At 41.8% G+C, this 19596-nt stretch overlaps 2 protein-coding genes across 9 annotated transcripts in view; one reads left to right on the top strand and one right to left on the bottom strand.

The window, feature by feature from the left end:
• COL6A3 (collagen type VI alpha 3 chain) overlaps positions 1–14606 on the top strand; it is a 50288-nt gene extending 35682 nt beyond the window's left edge. The window contains exons 44-54 of one of the 8 annotated variants that reach the window (XM_076069747.1): positions 451–550; positions 797–1035; positions 1209–1662; positions 6100–6190; positions 6788–6819; positions 7784–8107; positions 8377–8550; positions 11377–11409; positions 12511–12678; positions 13401–13414; positions 13830–14606. In XM_076069747.1, the coding sequence (XP_075925862.1) occupies positions 451–550; positions 797–1035; positions 1209–1662; positions 6100–6190; positions 6788–6819; positions 7784–8107; positions 8377–8550; positions 11377–11409; positions 12511–12678; positions 13401–13414; positions 13830–13949 (1749 nt within the window). In that variant the 3' untranslated portion in view covers positions 13950–14606. Of the gene's footprint in view, positions 1–450; positions 551–796; positions 1036–1208; positions 1663–6099; positions 6191–6787; positions 6820–7504; positions 7589–7783; positions 8108–8376; positions 8551–11376; positions 11410–12510; positions 12679–13400; positions 13415–13697 lie in introns of all 8 variants that reach the window. The other 7 variants (XM_076069763.1, XM_076069771.1, XM_076069782.1 and 4 more) reach the window with 7 other exon arrangements.
• Positions 14176–19596, bottom strand: part of LOC116947627 (kinesin-like protein KIF28) — a 59756-nt gene continuing 54335 nt past the window's right edge. The window contains exon 14 of the mRNA XM_032963598.2: positions 14176–18762. Within this exon, the coding sequence (XP_032819489.2) occupies positions 18622–18762 (141 nt within the window). The 3' untranslated portion in view covers positions 14176–18621. The remainder of the gene's footprint in view (positions 18763–19596) is intronic.

Raw genomic sequence — 19596 nt, 5'->3', positions numbered from 1 at the left:
CGCAGAGACATGGCAGAGGAGGGACGGCGGCCTCCCAGCCACCGTGATATTGCACGCGTGGACAGAGATCGAAAACTCCACGCTGCTGTCAGAATTATTGCCGCCTCATTATAGAAAAAGGGCAACAAGTTATGGCTTCGGTGATCATCTCTGGTAGATACAAATGATTGAGTTCTGTCAATGACAGGAAATGGATTTATAGTAAAAGAAAAATGCAAGTAACTGTTAAGATGAACGAATCAGTTATTATATTTAAACATTATACTGGATGTAATAGGCTCATATTTTTGGCCATAAGCCTCCTTTTGGGAACCAAACAGACTACAAAATGGTAAAGCAAGCAAACACGTGGAATGTTTGTAACAAGACGTTTCTCGGTGCATTAACTGACAAATTGAGTCTGCGATGGTAACTCCTCCTCCTTGAACCCTGTGCTCCTGTGCTGTGCAGATTGACAGTACCAAGCTCTCCAGGGTGGTGGTGCTCCCAGCAGCCCAGGCAACACAAGAAGCAGCACTGGAAAGTGCCCTCAAGTGCACCGTCTGTTTCGGTGTGGAACCCTTTAGCTTTTCTCACACGTCTCATTCATCGCAGCCACCTCCCCTTTATTTTGTTTCACTATAAAGAGGAGCATCTATGTAGATGAGCACTACCCAATGCTCTTTGAAGCACGGGGACTCCCACCCAACTGTGTATTTTTGAATGAAGTCTGCGATCTTTATATGGGCGTGACATTGTATCAACCCGTGCACACACGTGAACTGCCAATGTGCTACTTTGTGTCGCTCGTTCCTAGATCAATGCAACCCAGACGCGCAGTGTGCGGTGACCCCTGGCAATGTTCCGGTGGAGCTGGCGGCTGACGTCGCCTTCCTGGTGGACGGCTCTATGGATGTGGCGCAGTTTGCCGTGGTGCAGCGCTTGGTGAAGAGAGCCATCGAACAGATCTCCGTCACGTCCGCGCCGCATGGCAGCGCGCAGTCGCGTCTTTCCCTGCTGCAGTACTCACCATTTGGAGCCCGTGCCACAGGAGCAGTACGCAACCACAACATCTCATAACATCTTCATCATCATTCATTACTTAATATTTCTCCTCACGCAACTCCTAATGCGCCACAGCCCTTGAATATGTTGTTTGAAATGGAAGGTATTGTTGGTTATTGCCCACACCGTTAATCTCGCCGCGTTTGTTGCCCGGGCGCGCATAGGCCACGGAGAGCGCAGTGAAGGTGGAGTTTGGCTTCACGCAGTTTGGTCGGGACGAGCTGTTGGAACACGTGCAGCAGAAGCTGCAGCCCCTGAGCTCAGGTTCCACCACCGTCGCCGGCCCAGCCGAGGCCCTGCAGTGGGTCACCCGCAACGCCTTCCGCAATGCCACATTGCCACGCAAGAAGCGCGCAGTGGTGCTGCTGACAAGCGGGCAGGGCATGGATGTGAGTTTGCGCGAGGAGGCTGTGCGCAACATGGAGGTGGCCACAGGGGCCATGTGCCAGGGACTGGCGCTGTTTGTCGTGGGGCTGGGCCCTGGTGCGCGGCTAGTGCCGATCTCCGTGTTCGCCAGCCCCCCCGCCGAGATCCACCAGGTGACAGTGAGCACTGCCGGGGGGTCCGAGGAGGCGTTCCTGCAGCACCTTCTTCACACATTCTTCAGCATACTCAGCCGTGAGTGCACACGCCACCACACCACTCCCACCTTTAGGGTTGCCACCTGTCTTGGTTTTCCTAGGATTGTCTTGTTTTGTGGTAGCTGTCTTAGAAGAGAATGCATTTACATGCATCTTTCCTCTGTACGGTATTGTGATATATTCTTCTTCTTCATCCTATAACGTCTTGGTTTTTTGTATCACGGAGCTGGCAACCCCTACTTTCTGTTCGCACCAGTGATAAAGGCAATCAGTGCCAAACTCTCACATGCGTGCCTGCACGCACATTACAGCCTTCACTTATAATCGCAGTTCACACACAGGGTAAGAGCTAGATTAATTGCTTTACATTTGCAAGATATCTGAAAGAAAATATGTGTACCTCAAAGAAAAATCAATTAAGGATTAGAATTTGGAAAATAATGTAAATAAAATAACAGTACATAAAATTCGTGATCTGATCCCATCTGTGAAGGATGTGATCCCTGACATGCAATACCCCGGCGTCTACAAGTTAAGCTGTGTCTGCGGCAGTAGTTACATTGGGGAAACTAAGCGACATGTCTCGGACCGTGTTCGTGAACATAAGGCAGATCTGAAATACGGTAGGACCAATACCTCTGCCGTGGCTGATCATTGTTTTAATGCGGTGGGCTCACACGAAATTGATTTCTCTAAGACGAAGGTACTTTGCAACCCCACTGGTCAGTGGCGTCACTAGGGAGGTGCGGGGGGTGCGGACCGCACCGGGTGACACCATCAGAGGGGTTGACACCAAAATGACTGTCTATACAATTTTTGTGCAGTGTTTTAGCAGAAATTTATTATTTTTTATAAAAAAAAATATCCCTGTAGTTACTTATAACAACAAAAACATTGTTCGTAAGCCCAGCTTACATGTACAATATACCTACAAGGCTAAAACTCTATGCTAATTAACTTTTTGAACCTTCTATTGCGCTCCGGTCAGAGCTGTCATTGTTACCCAATTAATTACAGTGATGCTGTTGTTTTCGTTGCTGCTCGTGTTTTTGTAGTCGCTGGTTTTGTCAAATTTTCTGGTGTTTTAGCCTCAATATTGTGGTAATTAGTATTTGTGAACCTATATCAATAACTTTTATGAGACTCAAGTAGTAATTGAAGGAAAAGGATAAAAAATAAAAAAGGCTTCCGCTCAGTTACTAATAATGTGGTAGAAAGAATTTACAAAACCATTTTGTTGTTAGTATTCTTTGGGTCTTTCGCTAAAGCCATGTAGATAGAAAAATAATATAAAAATATCATGACGTTTCGATCGCAACACAAGCAATCGTCATCAGGTGAAAAAATATAGCAAGAGAGCTGCCGAGGCAGGAGACAATGCAGCGGGAGAGCTGCTGAAACACGAAGTTATATAGGTTTGAGATGGGCTCAGCCCAAGGGTAAGTGGGCGGGGCTAGAGGTGGGATTTGCATGTCAATGTAAGATCGGTGATGTACTTCCACGACGACGACGCAGCTGTGAAGGTGGTCATTTTAATGTGAGAGATTAGCATGTCAATGTAAATGTAAGATCGGTGATGTACCTCCAAGACGACGACGCAGCTGTGGAGGTGGTCATTGTAATGTGAGAGATTAGCATGTCAATGTAAACAAACCAATGCAACGGTGGCTGTGCTAGGGAGACATCCAGCTCGTAAAAAAAAACAGCTCTCCCGCTGTATTTTCTCCTACCTTGGCAGCTCTCTCGCTATATTTTTTCACCTGATGACGATTGCTTGTGTTGCGATCGAAATGTGATAATTTTATTCTTTTTCTATCTACGTGGCTTTACCGAAAGACCCAAAGAATATTAATTCCTGCAGTCACGAAAGCTTTAAGTCAAGATTTGTTGTTAGTATTCATATAATCTAAGAAATATTACATTTAAGCAATTTACAACTATATCACATTATTCTATGATTAAAATTTATAATAAACTTACATGTAGAATAATTATTGATTATATAACTTTGATAACTAAATAGAGAAATTGATAATTTAAAACATGAAATGGGGGGAAATACTATGTTTCTTGATACATGTTTAGAAATATAACTTAAATCTTAAATTCAGTTTTTTTCATTTTAGTATTTTTTTATTTCTTTAAAAACATCACTGTCTTGCAAATATATATCTGATTTAATATAGTTCATAAATGTATTGACTTTTTTTACCTCGAATTCTATTATTTTCTTATCGAATTTTCACTTTAACCACGTGAAATTGTGTTAAAGTACATTTAGGCTGTATGTATGATATTGTAATTTAAAGGTGTAATTTAAATGTTGCTAGTTGTTTATGTCACTACTCTTGCCATTTACATTCAGTGATATACATGAATTACGATTTACGAGTAACAGTACAAAAAACACTCCGAAGGATGCTGTATCGTCTGGTACGGGAGGAGGTCCATGGGGGGTGACACCAACCCTTGGTACTCTGCAAACCTACTGGCTATCAACAAAGAATCGTTCATGAAGCCATCCATATATACAGACACAGACACAATTTCAACCGAGAAGATGGATATAAACTGAGCAATCATTGGAAGGACGTTATTATCCAGTTTAAGTCATAACTGGCTGTGATGTTCCTATCCTACCACTTTCCGATGTTAGTTGTTCATTAACATGTTCACACTAACACAGCCACTTCGTGCACCAACCTCGAGGTTGCGGCTCTGCGATCTACCATTAACATGCTAATCCAGAGGTGGCCAAATTTTTTTACTCGCGGGCCACAATGGGTTCTAAAATTTGACAGAGGGGCCGGGCGAGGAACAGATGGATGGAGTGTTTGTGTGAACTAATATAAATGACATGTAAAAATCATTACATGAAAGGATTTGGCCTTTAACAGGTAGCAAAGCATTTATTTGCAAGGCAATTAAAAAAATTGCACGAACATGAACAATACAAAAACATGTCGTAACGTGACTGATCAAACATCGTGAAAACATCTGAGGCCTGCGCCCAAACCAATTACCACACACCCGGTCAAAGCCCGCCATCTAATGGGAAAATGGGGGCATTACAGGAGAAAGGTAAAATTTTACGTCATAATAATATTTGGACAAGTTCGGCGGGCCGGATTAAAAAGCCCAACGGGCCGTATACGGCCCGGGGGCCGTACTTTGCCCATGTCTGTGCTAATCTCTCACATTAACATAGCCACCTCAGCGCGCTCGCAATGGAGGCCGCTCACCGATCTTACATTGACATGCTAATTTTTACCTGGCAGCCCTTTGATTGGTGGAAAACCCACCACCGCCGCAGTCGCTGCCCACCACTTACATTGGCTGCTGACATTTGAGCTACGCCCATTTCAAACCTTCATAAACAGTTTGCCTTTAGAAACTAACCCCCCTTTTCCTGATGACGAGTGTTTGTGTTGCGATCGAAACGTCGTAGTTTTTTGTTATTTTCTTGGAACCTATCTACGTGACTTTACTGAAAGACCCAAAGAAAATGGAAAATATTTTTACGCTGAAAGATAAGTGTAGAAAACTACTTATGAGTTAAGCTCTAGGAATATGTGATGCGTTTTAATAGGCTCTGTGTGTAGACCTATTTTCAACGTTACCCCTTGAAATTGTATATCTCAATGGTTTATAACTAATTTTAAGCAATGAACAACAGATTCTGATGTCCTATATGAAGGACTCATCCACTGCAGAAGGCAATATTTCCATACTTGGGCAAAACAAAGCAATTGTATCATTGCTGCTCATGTGTCATTCCCATGTCACTGGCAAATACCAAAACTGACAATTGTACTTCTGAATATAACTCTGATAGGTCACCTACATGTCGTCATAAAGGCTATAAATACGACAATACTGTGTCGTAGCATATGCCAGTGTCCTCGCATATGCCAGTATGAGAAACATATCATTAATATGTTGATGTTTGACAGTTTGCCATTAATGTTTATATTTAATATTACTATTTCAGGGGAAAGCTCAACAAAACAAATCTGATTCCCCTTATTGTGTACATCGCCTGCAGCAATTCACATTTATCTCAAGAGATTACATTAATTATAATTATTTAGGAGCTTGCAACAAATATCCTGTTTTAAATCAAGCATGCCACTGCTTAAATGCACACTCATACTAAAGTCAGTGATTGCAAATGTCAAAATGTGTCTAACTCACAGCTGGGTTATTTCCATGTCTAAGTATGTTTTACCCAAGTCCTCATGCCTCACAATGTGTTTAAGCCCCTTCAAAGATGTGGTGTGATCTATATTTCCCACAACGCAATATTACAGATAATATACATCTTGACGTGGAAACCTCTCTTGATTGTGGTCGAGTTTACATGGAGTGACCCAACTATTACAATCAAGGTAATTTCATGCCTTCTCAACTTTGCATATAATCACACATGTTTCCTCTCAACCCCTCCCCCGTCCTTGTGCACACTCCGCTGCAGAGGATATATTTGAGTACCCACCTAAAGCCATGTCGGCAGAGTGTGCGCGGCTTAAGAAGGGTCGCGCAGGGACACCACAAGGGGATGAAACGTGAGTGAGATGCACAAATCTGCTTACAAATGTAGTGGATTCGAATTAGGTGCACACACAACTTCTTGGGAGGCAACACTCATTTATTAATGAACACAACAGTTAACTCTTACATTACGTATAGGGTGGTGACCACCGACGTCATGTGTGTGTGTAGACCCGCATAGTAACGTCACACGTGTGCGTGTGTACACAATAGTGATGCTACAATCACTACACATACATATATTGTACACACAAAGACAAAGATCTCCCGTATGCAGCCTTTTCAGGCTGTTGGGGAAAGTGCTGTGAGTACCTATGAAGGCTGGAATGGTACACGGAGAGGTGGTGTGTATGCACATCACACAAGGTTCTCAGACCCGGTTCAGATATCACTTACCTGAGGTTAGCTATGGTTGGGAATGGACCTGAGGTCATCAGTTTCCCACGTACACACGTGTAAAAGCAAATACATATCAATTACACCCACATATTCACACAAAACCTACACTCATGCTACACATTAAACAAATTACATTTGGTTCCAAATGTGTTTAGGTTGTGCATGTTACACACAATAATGATGTTACATGTTTTTGTTATTTACTTTCACAGAGATCGTGGAGACATTGCCGAGATCATGAGAGGTGATATAAATCTGTTGTTAGAAACCGTTATATGTGATCGAGTGCACTTGCGTACATTTTCTAATGATTAAGATAATGAAATGAAAATATCGTGGACTGCAGTTAAATTTAGTTTTACTAGAGAATTGTGTAAATACTGCGATAGTATTTAAATTTGTGTCCACAGAAGCAATTTGAGGTGTTCCCTATGGTTTAAGTCTGAGCACACATAATGGACTTCTATGAGGGTTACTCTTGATGGATCTGGCTCCAGGAAACCATTGAGTTGTCCCCATCATCACCCTCTTAAACCTAACCCTTGACATCTCGTCTCTGCACCTCTGCAAATTGGTGTGCTATTGGGGTTTCCTGACCTCTACCCTTCCTGTCAACGCTTGGCTGTCATTGATTTGTTTTAATAGGTGTTCTTGGGTCTCAACGACCATCAATCCACATAAGCAGCCTATAGTGGCAGACAGTTATTCTTTTGTCGTACTCCTCTTTGGTGTCATTTCACATAGGCTGCTGCACAGTAATGGAGTTTGTTGGGTCACAATTTTAACATTTTATATGAATGGCATTCTGAGAAGGGTTGTTTCAGAGGTCTTTAAACTGCACTCACTTGTAGTTTTGCTCTTGCGGTTCTCGGTACTTGGGGGTTTCACTGCCGCTTTGCTCTGTGCGCACACGCTGGCATCGTTTTCAGATTACTGGGAGTCTCTCAATGGGCAAGTTGAAAGATCTACATTTTCCACCGCTGCCTCTGCTGCTGCCGCTGCTGTTGTTACTGGTGCTACCACCACCACCACCGCCGCCGCCACTGCTGCAAATGTCACCACCCCCCATTCCGTCGACATGCTAGCCGCAGAAGGCGGCTCGTCGCCATTACTTTCCACGGCTTCCGCTGGCTTTAGTGTCACCGAGTTTGAAAATCAAAGGGGGTTTCCTGTACACTCGACGCATACCTCTGCCCCTCTGACCACAGAGACTGCAAGTTACGGACACGTGCAGTCAGATGCCGCGTCAGCGAATAATGTACACCTTGCAGAGAGCGCAGCTGAGCAGGCTAGCGAGCCCCAGCACTCGCAAGCACACTCCGCGCTCGATTCGGGAGTGGAGGAGTCCCAGGAGCAGCGCTCGTTTATATTAACGCCTCCTATCGTGGAAAGTGCAATTGGCGGTACATCAGAGGAAGGCCTGCCAGAGCTCTACTCTGAGGGGGATTCTCAGGGAATGGAGGAGGGAGACGCTGACGCAGAGGTGCACCTCACGTCTCCCTCTAAGTCGGCACAACCCGAGGAGCCCGCTGGTGTGTAACATACCAAAGTTACCACAAATTTCAGCTCAAATTAACACAACATTTACGACGATTTATCTATGTTGTTTGGTTATTGCCATACATACAATTAACTGCATGCGTTGCATCGCCTAAATATTTCACCATATATTTTTTCCACTAACATATTTACCCAGCATCGTATGCAAACGTATTACAAAATAGATTGAAAGACGGAAAATATTTTTTTCAGCTTCCATTTTCCCCTGAGCTGATGTCATGTCATGTACATTGCTGGCTAGGCAACAAGTGCATGGGCGGGTACGACACCGGCACTGTGTGTAGCAAGTTCCAGGCGTTCTGGTACTTTAACAACGACACGGGAGGATGCGGCCAGTTCTGGTACGGCGGCTGCGACGGCAACGCCAACCGCTTCCCCACAGAGGAGGAGTGCGTGCGGACATGCCTGAGCCCCAGTAAGGCGCGCCCTCCCCCACCCTCTCATCCCTCACATAGTGCTACAGCAGCAGCAGCAGTAGCCTGTTCCAGCTGTGACAGCACTCTAACACTAGGATGAACCACTCATGGGATGTATAGCCAGCACCAATCCAATAGTTCAGCAGCAGAAGCATCACTGCAGGCAGATAAAAAAAAAGATGTATACTATTGAAGAAGGATTTACATCAATAACGGCCTGCCTTATTCTGAATTCAATTGAATATTTCCAACGCTACGCGTAGCCAACAAGTAATGAAATGCCGCTTAGCTGCGGGCGAACCCATGAAGGAATAAATAAGTGCTATATTAAGCTATTTATATAATGCTCAATAATTATAACAGTTCACAACCCTTTGTAAATTGAGCGCTGTCATTCTGAGGGTTGTTTAAATAGTGTTATTGCACAACCTCATTTAACTGGCACAAAAGAGTTTTGGCGGATGTGCAATATTTAATTGTCTTTGTATTTAATTAAACACATACATTTTTTACAGTTTTATCTACAAATTCCATGTTTATTTATAAAATAGCAAGTGTATTTCAACACGAGTCACCTGGTAAACTTGACTGTATCATAAGTATGAGAGATTCATACAGTAGGTGTCAACAGTAGAATACAAAGTTTAATCCCAATTGGAATTTGGAAGATAATTTCAAATGCTATTGGCCAATGATATCAGATATTTAAATCCCTTATAGTATGCACTTTGCATATTTCATCATTGTTTTTTTGCACATGCTGCTTTCATAATATGCAAGCATGTTTAAAATTTGAAAACGTAAGTACATGTGTTTTCAATGGAATAAAATCTAGGACACAACTGGATTTTATCAACACACTTTACTTGAAGCTGCTGTGTCTTATACTGTACATGTAAAAAAGCAAACGGCTTGACATTGGCAAACCTTTTCCTTTTACATTAAGCATCACGAGCTATATGAGATGCTCAGGAAAGCATCTCATCAGCAGCATGAGCATCATCAGTCATGGTCTATCCACTGCTGGGTGAGGGCCGCCCCCAAGTCCTTTTCATTCTCAAGGGTTCTGCGGTGGCAACAATCCACATCGCTCCCGTAGATGAACTGAATCTCATCGCTCGGGTGACCGCCCTCTCAAAATGCCATCCCTCCCTTGGCTGGCAATGTGCCATGTAAGTCGGCGTTGGTGTGGGAGACGATTCTCAATCTTGCAGTTCCGCCACAGCCTCACTACCTCCTCACTTCGCTAGATGCAATTATTTTAACTGGAAATCAGAGGCGAGAAATCTTTGAAGGTAAATACGTATAAAAATAGTACAAATGTTACATTTGCGGCTGCATATACTTTTCTCACCAAAGCAGTGCCGCTATTGTGACTTCAAAGCTGAAGATCGCAACACTTAAACAAAAAAAATATAATGACTAACGCAAAGTGTATTTATTGATTATGGATAAAGACGTCGAGCATTCATCCGGCGTGAATAGATTGGGTTGTCAGGTTGGCGTTATTCAAAATTACCTCAATATTCCTGTTGTCAAGCACCTGCATGGCACATGGCGATTCACACATGTTCAGTAATAGAAAACGGTGCTCGGAAATGAAAACCGCCTTGCGACGACGATGAAGGTGGGCGCATCGTTAGTACACGTCCCTTCACAGTTTCTCGTGGATTAGTGTTCTTTTGGGAGTATTAGGACAAGCTCGTGTTTTTTGTGCCATGCAAAGCGTGTCTTCCACACGCAGGGGAGAGACGTGCGCACAATGTGTTCGTCGACAAGGCAGGTGACATGAGATGGGCCAAGCGCCCTTGAGCAGCTACACTGGACCAGTAACAAAGTCCTGAAGACCCGTGTGTATGATTTAAACCAGATACAAGCAACCTTCGCCTAGAGACGGCATGAAATGTGCCTCCTTTGTGAGGCCACTGAGCACTGAGTGAAGGTTAAAAAATATATACTTACATCCTGTGACCTCCAAATTGTAATAAGAGCATTTGTATTAGTTTCAGGTGACAGAGGAAGTGTTTAGGCATCGCGTATTATAATGGCTTTCATATGGACGTGATTTCTCATACAGTAACAAAGCATGATTCTCAGTGCATCCTGATGTTAAGTGGAAAGTGCAGCGTGTCTACTACCCCTTATGAAGACCTTTAAAGATGCATGGTTATTTATTTTTGTGTGATTACATGTTTTTATTTCATACCTGTCGATATAAACGCATGGAAGCCACATTGCCAATACTTTTAAATTGTGATGGAAAATGTTTACTTCACCAAATATCCAAGCACGTTTTACCAAGTCTTATGTGAGAGAGCACTCGAACTTTACACAGATGGGTTCGGAAACCTCCTCACCGTAGGCAAAAACCTCCGCCAAAAATGTATTTTGACAACTTTGTCATGTACGATTACATGACAAGTGAGAATTGTTACATTAATGTCATTGGTGATTGTAGTAACCAGGCGTCGAAAAGGGAAATGGCTTATTAGGAGCTTTAACAAAATCAACCACCCCATTCGGCAGTTTCCTTTAGGAAGCCAAATAGTGACCCTTCCGAGTCACTAATGAATACACACATTTGCAGCTCCTTAAATGGTTTTCACCATAAACGTTTGAGTTACCATAAACGTTTGAGTTATATTTGAACCAGGCTGAGCCTTTTAATCTTATTTTTGCTGAACATTCTCAAGTGAGTCATCACCAATGAGCCATCGGAATGTGTGTGAGACACTGCAGCCTTAAGTAAATTCAAAATGAACATGTTGAACCTTGTATTTTTTATGACCGAAATTGTATATTAAAATGTTGTTTTGGTTGTGTAGGTAAAGTGGAAAAGCCTGCTGTGAAAAGTAGAGGTTGGTATATTTTTCCTGTAAAGTTGAGCACTTTGATTCATGCTGCTTTGTTTTCTTGCCCCAAACATCAAACATGCGTATCTTCCTTCCTAAAATGTCCACTCTCAGCCACGTGGCTGTGCGCTGGGCTGACATCTTCAAATATGGACATAAGTTGTGCATTTGTGGGGTGAAGCTTAGGTGACTCGAGTTTGTTGAAATATTGTTTTTTTTATTTGCAGTTTTAATTGTAGAGGCTGGTGATATTTTGGCAATTATAACTGTTTTAGAAGTGAAACACTTTAAAGTTATTTAGAAAGCAATGTATTTTCACCCCACCTTCAATTGTGGTGACTGACGGCACTGGCATTCCCAATTTAAAACAGAAACTTAAATCTGTTTAAGTTAGATGTTCTCGTAAACATAACTCCAGCACATGGACAGTACAGGAATTGTACCCATTGAGTACGATGGATAAGTAAAACATTTCCACAGCCGCGATGCGTGTGTTGGTAACGCATTTGTTCATTCTAGAGGATTGAAAACATAATTATTGGAAACCTTCATATTTTTTAAAGTTAACTAAATTTGGGGCGTTATGTTCGAAAAGTAAAAACTTTTTGCAAGAAATTTGTCCTTTAGTGCACCCTGATGGTGTAGCCACAGAACTACTGAACCCACAATGTTTCAGTCACACATGGTTGTGATCGCACAACAGAAAGCAGGGAATTACACCCCAAAGTCCGTGCAGACACTGAATCTTTTTCACTCAAGCAGAGTGGAGAGTAGCACATCATAAAGGAACTCCTTTTATGTTATGTAATTATAAAAATAATTATTTACAGGCATGTCAAATTATTGCTTTTTTAAGTCTCTGTAAAAGTGCCTCCCTGCTGGACGTAGCATTGTGGTAGCACTAACCACCATTGGAGTAATTCCACATTTCTATGGTGAGCGACACGATTGGCCTTCCACAAAGTGGTATTCGATCCTGGAGGGATAATGGGCCTAGCCTAACCTTACACATACGGGCTGAGTGCTCTGCCATAGCACCACCCAACTGGATATATATTTATTTCACGAAGGGTAACTTTGGCAATTGTTTGCAACTTTGCTTCGCAGAGGTGTGCAAGCTGCCACTCAATGAGGGCACCTGCCAGAATTTTGCCCTCAAATGGCATCACGATGGCACCGAGCGGCGCTGCATCCAATTCTGGTACAGTGGCTGTGGTGGCAATGCCAACCGCTTCGACACAGAGGCTGAATGTGCAAGGACTTGTCACCAGCCAGGTGAGGCCCAATATGCACAGCAGCGCTCACTGCCACCTCCTTAACCGCTGCGTGTGCTGTTGATCAGTCTCTGCAAAGTAAACCAGCTCATGGATCCTATAGACCCCATAGAGTCCACACACTTTTACCTTATGTGACTGACAATACAAGGATGTATTATTTTACTGTGATAAGTGACCTAATAATATCAATGTGTCACCTATGATACATTAAGGGCTTGATTCATATTGTAGTTTTGGCTATCATTCTGTCACTTATTGGCGGAATGATGGCCGCTCCTCGTAAAATCTTGGAATGGCCCAAAGCTGACAGGGTTCAGGGCACTGCCAACATTTGTCATAAGCTGTGTCACCATGTATCATCATTTAAACCACTTATCATCAAGTATTGCTAAGCCAAGAAGGTTTAACAATACATTATACACCTCAGTGGAGGATGCAAACACCTTTTAGTATGCGTGACTTCATGTGACACCGATTGGTCAGCTTGGTGCGTTGGAAGGCTGAACACGTGCAGAGAATCAGGCCGAAAACTGTCACGTGAATTAAGTGCAAGAGTTTTCTGAAATTTCCATAGTGCCAGGATTACACAACTCTGTGTAAACAAACTCGAGATGAATCAGGACCTGAGTTCTTTTTTTCCAAGTGCAACCAGTCAACTCTTCAGAGACCTGGTATAAAATTACTTGAGAGACAGAATTGAATGTTTTCTTTTTGTTTCAGATGTCCGCAAAAAGGTAATTTTTTTTGCCTTTTTAAATCGCTTCTATTTAAGGCTTCATGTTCAAAACCTTCACGGCAAATATTAAATTAACCTTAGACTGATAGTTTTCACTCTTTCCCACAACTACATTACTCACTTCGCTGTTATGTATGGAAACATTCTCCAGTAAAAATACATTTAAAATGTAAACACATTTTTAGGCTTCCACGTTATATTTGTGGTTCAATAATAACTTCAGTAATTGTGTTACAGGTTCTCGAGCTAGAGCAATACTAACTTCAGTAATTGTGTTACAGGTTCTCAAGCTAGAGCAATAATAACTTCAGTAATTGTGTTACAGGTTCTCGAGCTAGAGCAATACTAACTTCAGTAATTGTGTTACAGGTTCTCAAGCTAGAGCAATAATAACTTCAGTAATTGTGTTACAGGTTCTCAAGCTAGAGCAAAGAAGACACAGGAAGATGAGCCACCAACGCAATAATAAGGAAACCAATTTTTCGTATTCATTAAGTTTATTCAAAACCCAAACTCACACACGTCAATCCTAAAAGCAATCCTTGATATATTGTTCTTTGGAATGTGCATTTTAAACACATTCGCAACACAAGTGTTTCTTTGCGAATTCAGTTCACGTTGTGGCCTTGTCTCTGTGCTTTTGTGGTCAGTGAGGGTACCTATTGTTAGATTTTTTTTTTATAAACTACGTTCAGTCTTTTTTTACTTTCATATTTTTGTTGCAATACATTGCGGTGCTTGGCTACAGCTAGGCAAGGGTCTTTGTGAAAACACAGTACCTCTGAATTTTATGAAAACAACCGAAATGGAGTCCGTGGTTTGTCATGAATTAATTACGTGATGGAAGTTTGCAGGGCAAAAAATAGTTACATTCATTAATCACTGTTTTTTTTTCTTTGTGAAAATTAAATCATACATAATTATAAAGGATATTCGTCGTATTTCCAATCTTAAATAATTTGCGAACCAAAAGGGAATTATTCTTTACTATTTTTTGAAATATATCATTTTTTCATTCACTTTAGCTAATATCAGGAAAATGCATACCACTACATTAATTGTGCCAATAAACATTTGGAAATGCAGCCGTTTGATATTCAATGGTGGTATGCATTGTGTAAAACAAGTGTGGAACTGGCACATTCTTTGTACACTGCTTCTAATAAAACATGAAGATCCCATACTCAGGACTCTTTGTACACTCTGCGTCATTTGTATAACCATATATTTAGAGATAGGATACGTAATGGAACAAATCTATTTCTTGTTTAAACACTCTCACATGACTTATGGAATGAAGAGATCTGTACTTTAGTTATCATTAAAGTTTATGTTTTATATTTGCATGTTTAGGCTACATTCGATGACTAATGGGAAAATTCTGGCTTCAGGGCAGGCTGTATGAAATAACCTCCGGTGGGTGTTGAGACTTAGCGATTATTATCACAGGAGGCATTTTGAAGTCCGGGAGCCTGGGAGGCCCTGTAGTTAGTCCATTACCCATTGTGCCTATTGCATGCACCATTACCACAACCGCTGGACTTGTTCTATTCTTACTCAAGTTTTAATTTATGTGACTACAATAATACCAAATGAGGCAGAAGTTAGTGGTTGGTGCTGTAACAGGTCTGTGAGACTTATGAGGCTGGCAATTTAATATTGTATCCTGTCAATAATGCTCAGCCAATGTCAGGTGCACACACAAAAGCCCAGAATACGTTTAAATCGTATTCAGTTGGATCTCAAACAAATTAACGTCGCTTAAACCATGTGTCAACAAAGGAATCTGGTCTTAAGCGAGTTAAAATATTGATGAATTACTATTTTTGCAATTGTTTTTTTAATTTTCCAAGTCCCAAGCAATGAAGACGATAGCAATATAAGTGTAAATTATATATATAATTTTCACGTTATGCTAAAACATTTTTGGATAAGCCAAGGTTGCATGAAAGATGCATTAAAATTGCTTAAGATATGTACGAGGTCTCATGACGATTGTAAGAACATTTCACCACCTAAAACTTCAAACGCTAAAATACACGCAATAACAACGACAAAACAACATTTAAATACCCAGTAAAATGCAATTAATGATATTTAAAACACAGAATTAACAGGAGTTAATGAACTATCAAAAGACCGGATGCAAATACTTTTTTACGTTATATCATGTCTTTTACACCCCAAAATATAATGACATCACAAAAACAACACAGCTGTAAAACTTGAAAATGGTGTCCTCAAATGGCAATGATATTCGGTTAATGTCCTGAAAATTTCTGGTATATTGGGATGTCTAAAAACTAACTATATGTACAGTGAAGGAAAAAAGTATTTGATCCCCTGCTGATTTTGTACGTTTGCCCACTGACAAAGAAATGATCAGTCTATAATGTAATGGTAGGTTTATTTGAACAGTGAGAGACGGAATAACAACAAGAAAATCCATAAAAACGCATGTCAAAAATGTTATAAATTGATTTGCATTTTAATGAGGGAAATAAGTATTTGACCCCCTCTCAATCAGAAAGATTTCTGGCTCCCAGGTGTCTTTTATACAGGTAACGAGCTGAGATTAGGAGCACGCTCTTAAAGGGAGTGCTCCTAATCTCAGCTTGTTACCTGTATAAAAGACACCTGTCCACAGAAGCAATCAATCAGATTCCAAACTCTCCACCATGGTCAAGACCAAAGAGCTCTCCCAAGGATGTCAGGGACAAGATTGTAGACCTACACAAGGCTGGAATGGGCTACAAGACCATTGCCAAGCAGCTTGGTGAGAAGGTGACAACAGTTGGTGCGATTATTCGCAAATGGAAGAAACACAAAATAACTGTAAATCTCCCTCGGCCTGGGGGTCCATTCAAGATCTCACCTCGTGGAGTTGCAATGATCATGAGAACGGTGAGGAATCAGCCCGAAACTACACGGGAGGATCTTGTCAGTAGCGCCCGCAAGGTCCCCCTGCTCAAGAAAGCACATATACATGCCCGTCTGAAGTTTGCCAATGAACATCTGAATGATTCAGAGGACGACTGGGTGAAAGTGTTGTGGTCAGATGAGACCAAAATGGCGCTCTTTGGCATCAACTCAACTCGCCGTGTTTGGAGGAGGAGGAATGCTGCCTATGACCCCAAGAACACCATCCCCACCATCAAACATGGAGGTGGAAACATTATGCTTTGGGGGTGCTTTTCTGCTAAGGGGACAGGACAACTTGACCGCATCAAAGGGACGATGGACGGGGCCATGTACCGTCAAATCTTTGGTGAGAACCTCCTTCCCTCAGCCAGGGCATTGAAAATGGGTCGTGGATGGGTATTTCAGCATTACAATGACCCAAAACACACGGCCAAGGCAACAAAGGAGTGGCTCAAGAAGAAGCACATTAAGGTCCTGGAGTGGCCTAGCCAGTCTCCAGACCTTAATCCCATAGAAAATCTGTGGAGGGAGCTGAAGGTTCGAGTTGCCAAACGTCAGCCTCGAAACCTTAATGACTTGGAGAAGATCTGCAAAGAGGGGTGGGACAAAATCCCTCCTGAGATGTGTGCAAACCTGGTGGCCAACTACAAGAAGGGTTTTGCCACCAAGTACTAAGTCATGTTTTGTAGAGGGGTCAAATACTTATTTCCCTCATTAAAATGCAAATCAATTTATAACATTTTTGACATGCGTTTTTCTGGATTTTTTTGTTGTTATTCTGTCTTTCACTGTTCAAATAAACCTACCATTAAAATTATAGAATGATCATTTCTTTGTCAGTGGGCAAGCATACAAAATCAGCAGGGGATCAAATACTGTTTTCCCTCACTGTAAATCGCTAAATGTTACAAGTGACAATGATCTGCAGTGGGTGACATTCAAATTATGAAATGGACTCGGTGGGATGAACTTATTGATCACGTGGAAAATAATTAGAGCTTTCAAAGTACATTCACTCCCTCCACTGGGTTTCAATCCAATCCTGGATCAATTTCAATACTACCTTACAACCTCTATGGACTCATCCCTCCCTATCTCTCAAGTCATAATAATTTTCTCACTCAATCTCCTCTACTCACTCTCTGCTCCAGCAACTAAGGCTCTCTGTTGAAGGCCCACTCGACGACCTTCGCTCAGTGAGATAATTTAATCCCCTCTGCTGTCCCCATAGTGTGCAAATCCCTTCCCCCAACGTCCGTACAGTCGACTTTCTCCACATAGTCAAGGCTCAAGACTTTTCTGTATTCTTTTGACTGCGTCTTTCCCTCAATAAAAAAATATTCCTACACGTTCTGTACTTTCTTGCAATGCGCTAGGACTTGGATGCTATATAGGTTTCCCTCGCTTTATGCGGTAGATGTGTTCCCAAAAAATGAAGCACAAATCGAAATTGCGTAGCATGGACCGTGCAGTCACCCAATCCACAATGCACCGCACAAAACAGCTGCCTGCCGAGCAGTGCATACAATACACACAATGTTGTCCCACGTCCAACCACATAGCCGCATTTGAGTAAATTAAAACCACATGTAGTGAATTTTGGGTAGTAACAGATAAGCCGCATGAATGCAAAATCGCACAAACCTAACTCGCATAAAGTGAGGGAAACCTGTATAAATAAAATTGTATCATATTTAGAATAAAGTTTAGATTCACTCTTACAGCCAAACACACTTTCAGCATCGTTTATATCTCAATTGATGAAATTATGATTTTAAAAAACATCTTAGCTGAGGCCACAAGGAGAATTATTTGACCACACAAGAAACTGAAAGGGTCCGACAAGGACACTTTGCAGCATGTCACATGTAAAACTTCTGGACATCTGTGAAACTATTGAACAGCTGTGAAAAAGAGCTTTATATCTCATCGGATTCCTCCAGTATAATTACATATCATGATTCTGAAAAAAAAAATTTAGATATCATATTCCCATTACGAGACCCACAAGAAAGAAGCAAAAACCCTAGATTTATGCTCACCACTTTCACACTTCAAAAGTTCTGTAAACTATGAAAGCCAGATTTCTAAATGACAGGCCATTTCAGACATCTGCTAAAGCCACCAGCGAATATGGGTGGAAAATATTTACTGCTCACATGCTAAGGTCAGACTTTTGCATTCAGATGATCAGTGTTAACTTCCATCTCCCCAGCGAATGTTGGAATCTGACAGAAAGGTGGCCCAGTGGTGGGAAACACATGCTACATAGCCCCGTGAGCATCATATGATAACACAGACGGTGGAGATGTCAGGGTGTGGGTCATGGCGACATGAGGCTCCCACGCGCCGGAAAAGAGGCCCTGGTACCAGCTCGCGGTATACTGGCGTCTCTCCACTCAGTGCCGTCTGGATGTCTTTCAGCTGCACACAAGGACATAGAACATTTTGATGGTAATTATTTTTAGAACAGTTATTTTAGTTTCAGCTCAGTTTCGAGGCCAAACTATGACAAAAACACGAACTGTACAACATTTAATCGCAGCTTCTGTTAGGGCAGAGCACATTATTAATACTTTTAGATATACTTCAGTTCAGTTTAATTTCATTTCATTTATTTGGTATAGCCCTGTGAGCCATTCGGCTCTTGAATCGGGTGCAACCGCAACAAACAAAAAACATGAACAAGAAAACATCTTAAAGTGACTATGTGACTGTGCAAACAGAAATTCCAGGAAAAAACAGCAAAATATTCCTGAAAAAGCACCATACACCAACGCTGTGTGCAAAAATCCAGTGGGATGCAAGTCAAACAACAACAACAACCACAAGACAACTTAGATTAAGGCCATCAGTCTAACTCTGTACTACAACAAACAAACATGGCCAAACCAAAAAACTTTTCGACATCACCAAAATAAAGCCAAAAAAGCAATGTAACAGTGATCATAGGAACTGTGACCGAATTTTCCCAATAAACGACATAAACAACATGTAACACCAAACCCTAGAGCCATAGCTGGCTGCATGAGTCACTCCACAACAAGAGGAGCATCAGTCTGAGTATCAAATTTTTCAATGCACCTTTAAGATCAGCACGCTAAATCAAAATACAGATAATACTTTGCAGCAGTCATCCGGAGCGAAACATTTTATTTTATTTTAGGCCACTGAATAGTAGTGGCAGCTAGGGGTGTACAACTCCTCTAGAGCAGTTTTGAGTGAAGATCTCATACAGTGAGTGAGAAAAGTATTTGA

This window comes from Petromyzon marinus, chromosome 2 (genome assembly GCF_048934315.1).
Source record: "Petromyzon marinus isolate PM22_M1 ecotype Great Lakes invasive population chromosome 2, UKy_Petmar_22M1.pri1.0, whole genome shotgun sequence".
Classification (NCBI taxonomy): Eukaryota; Metazoa; Chordata; class Hyperoartia; order Petromyzontiformes; family Petromyzontidae; genus Petromyzon; species Petromyzon marinus.
This window is presented reverse-complemented; position numbering and strand designations above follow the sequence as displayed.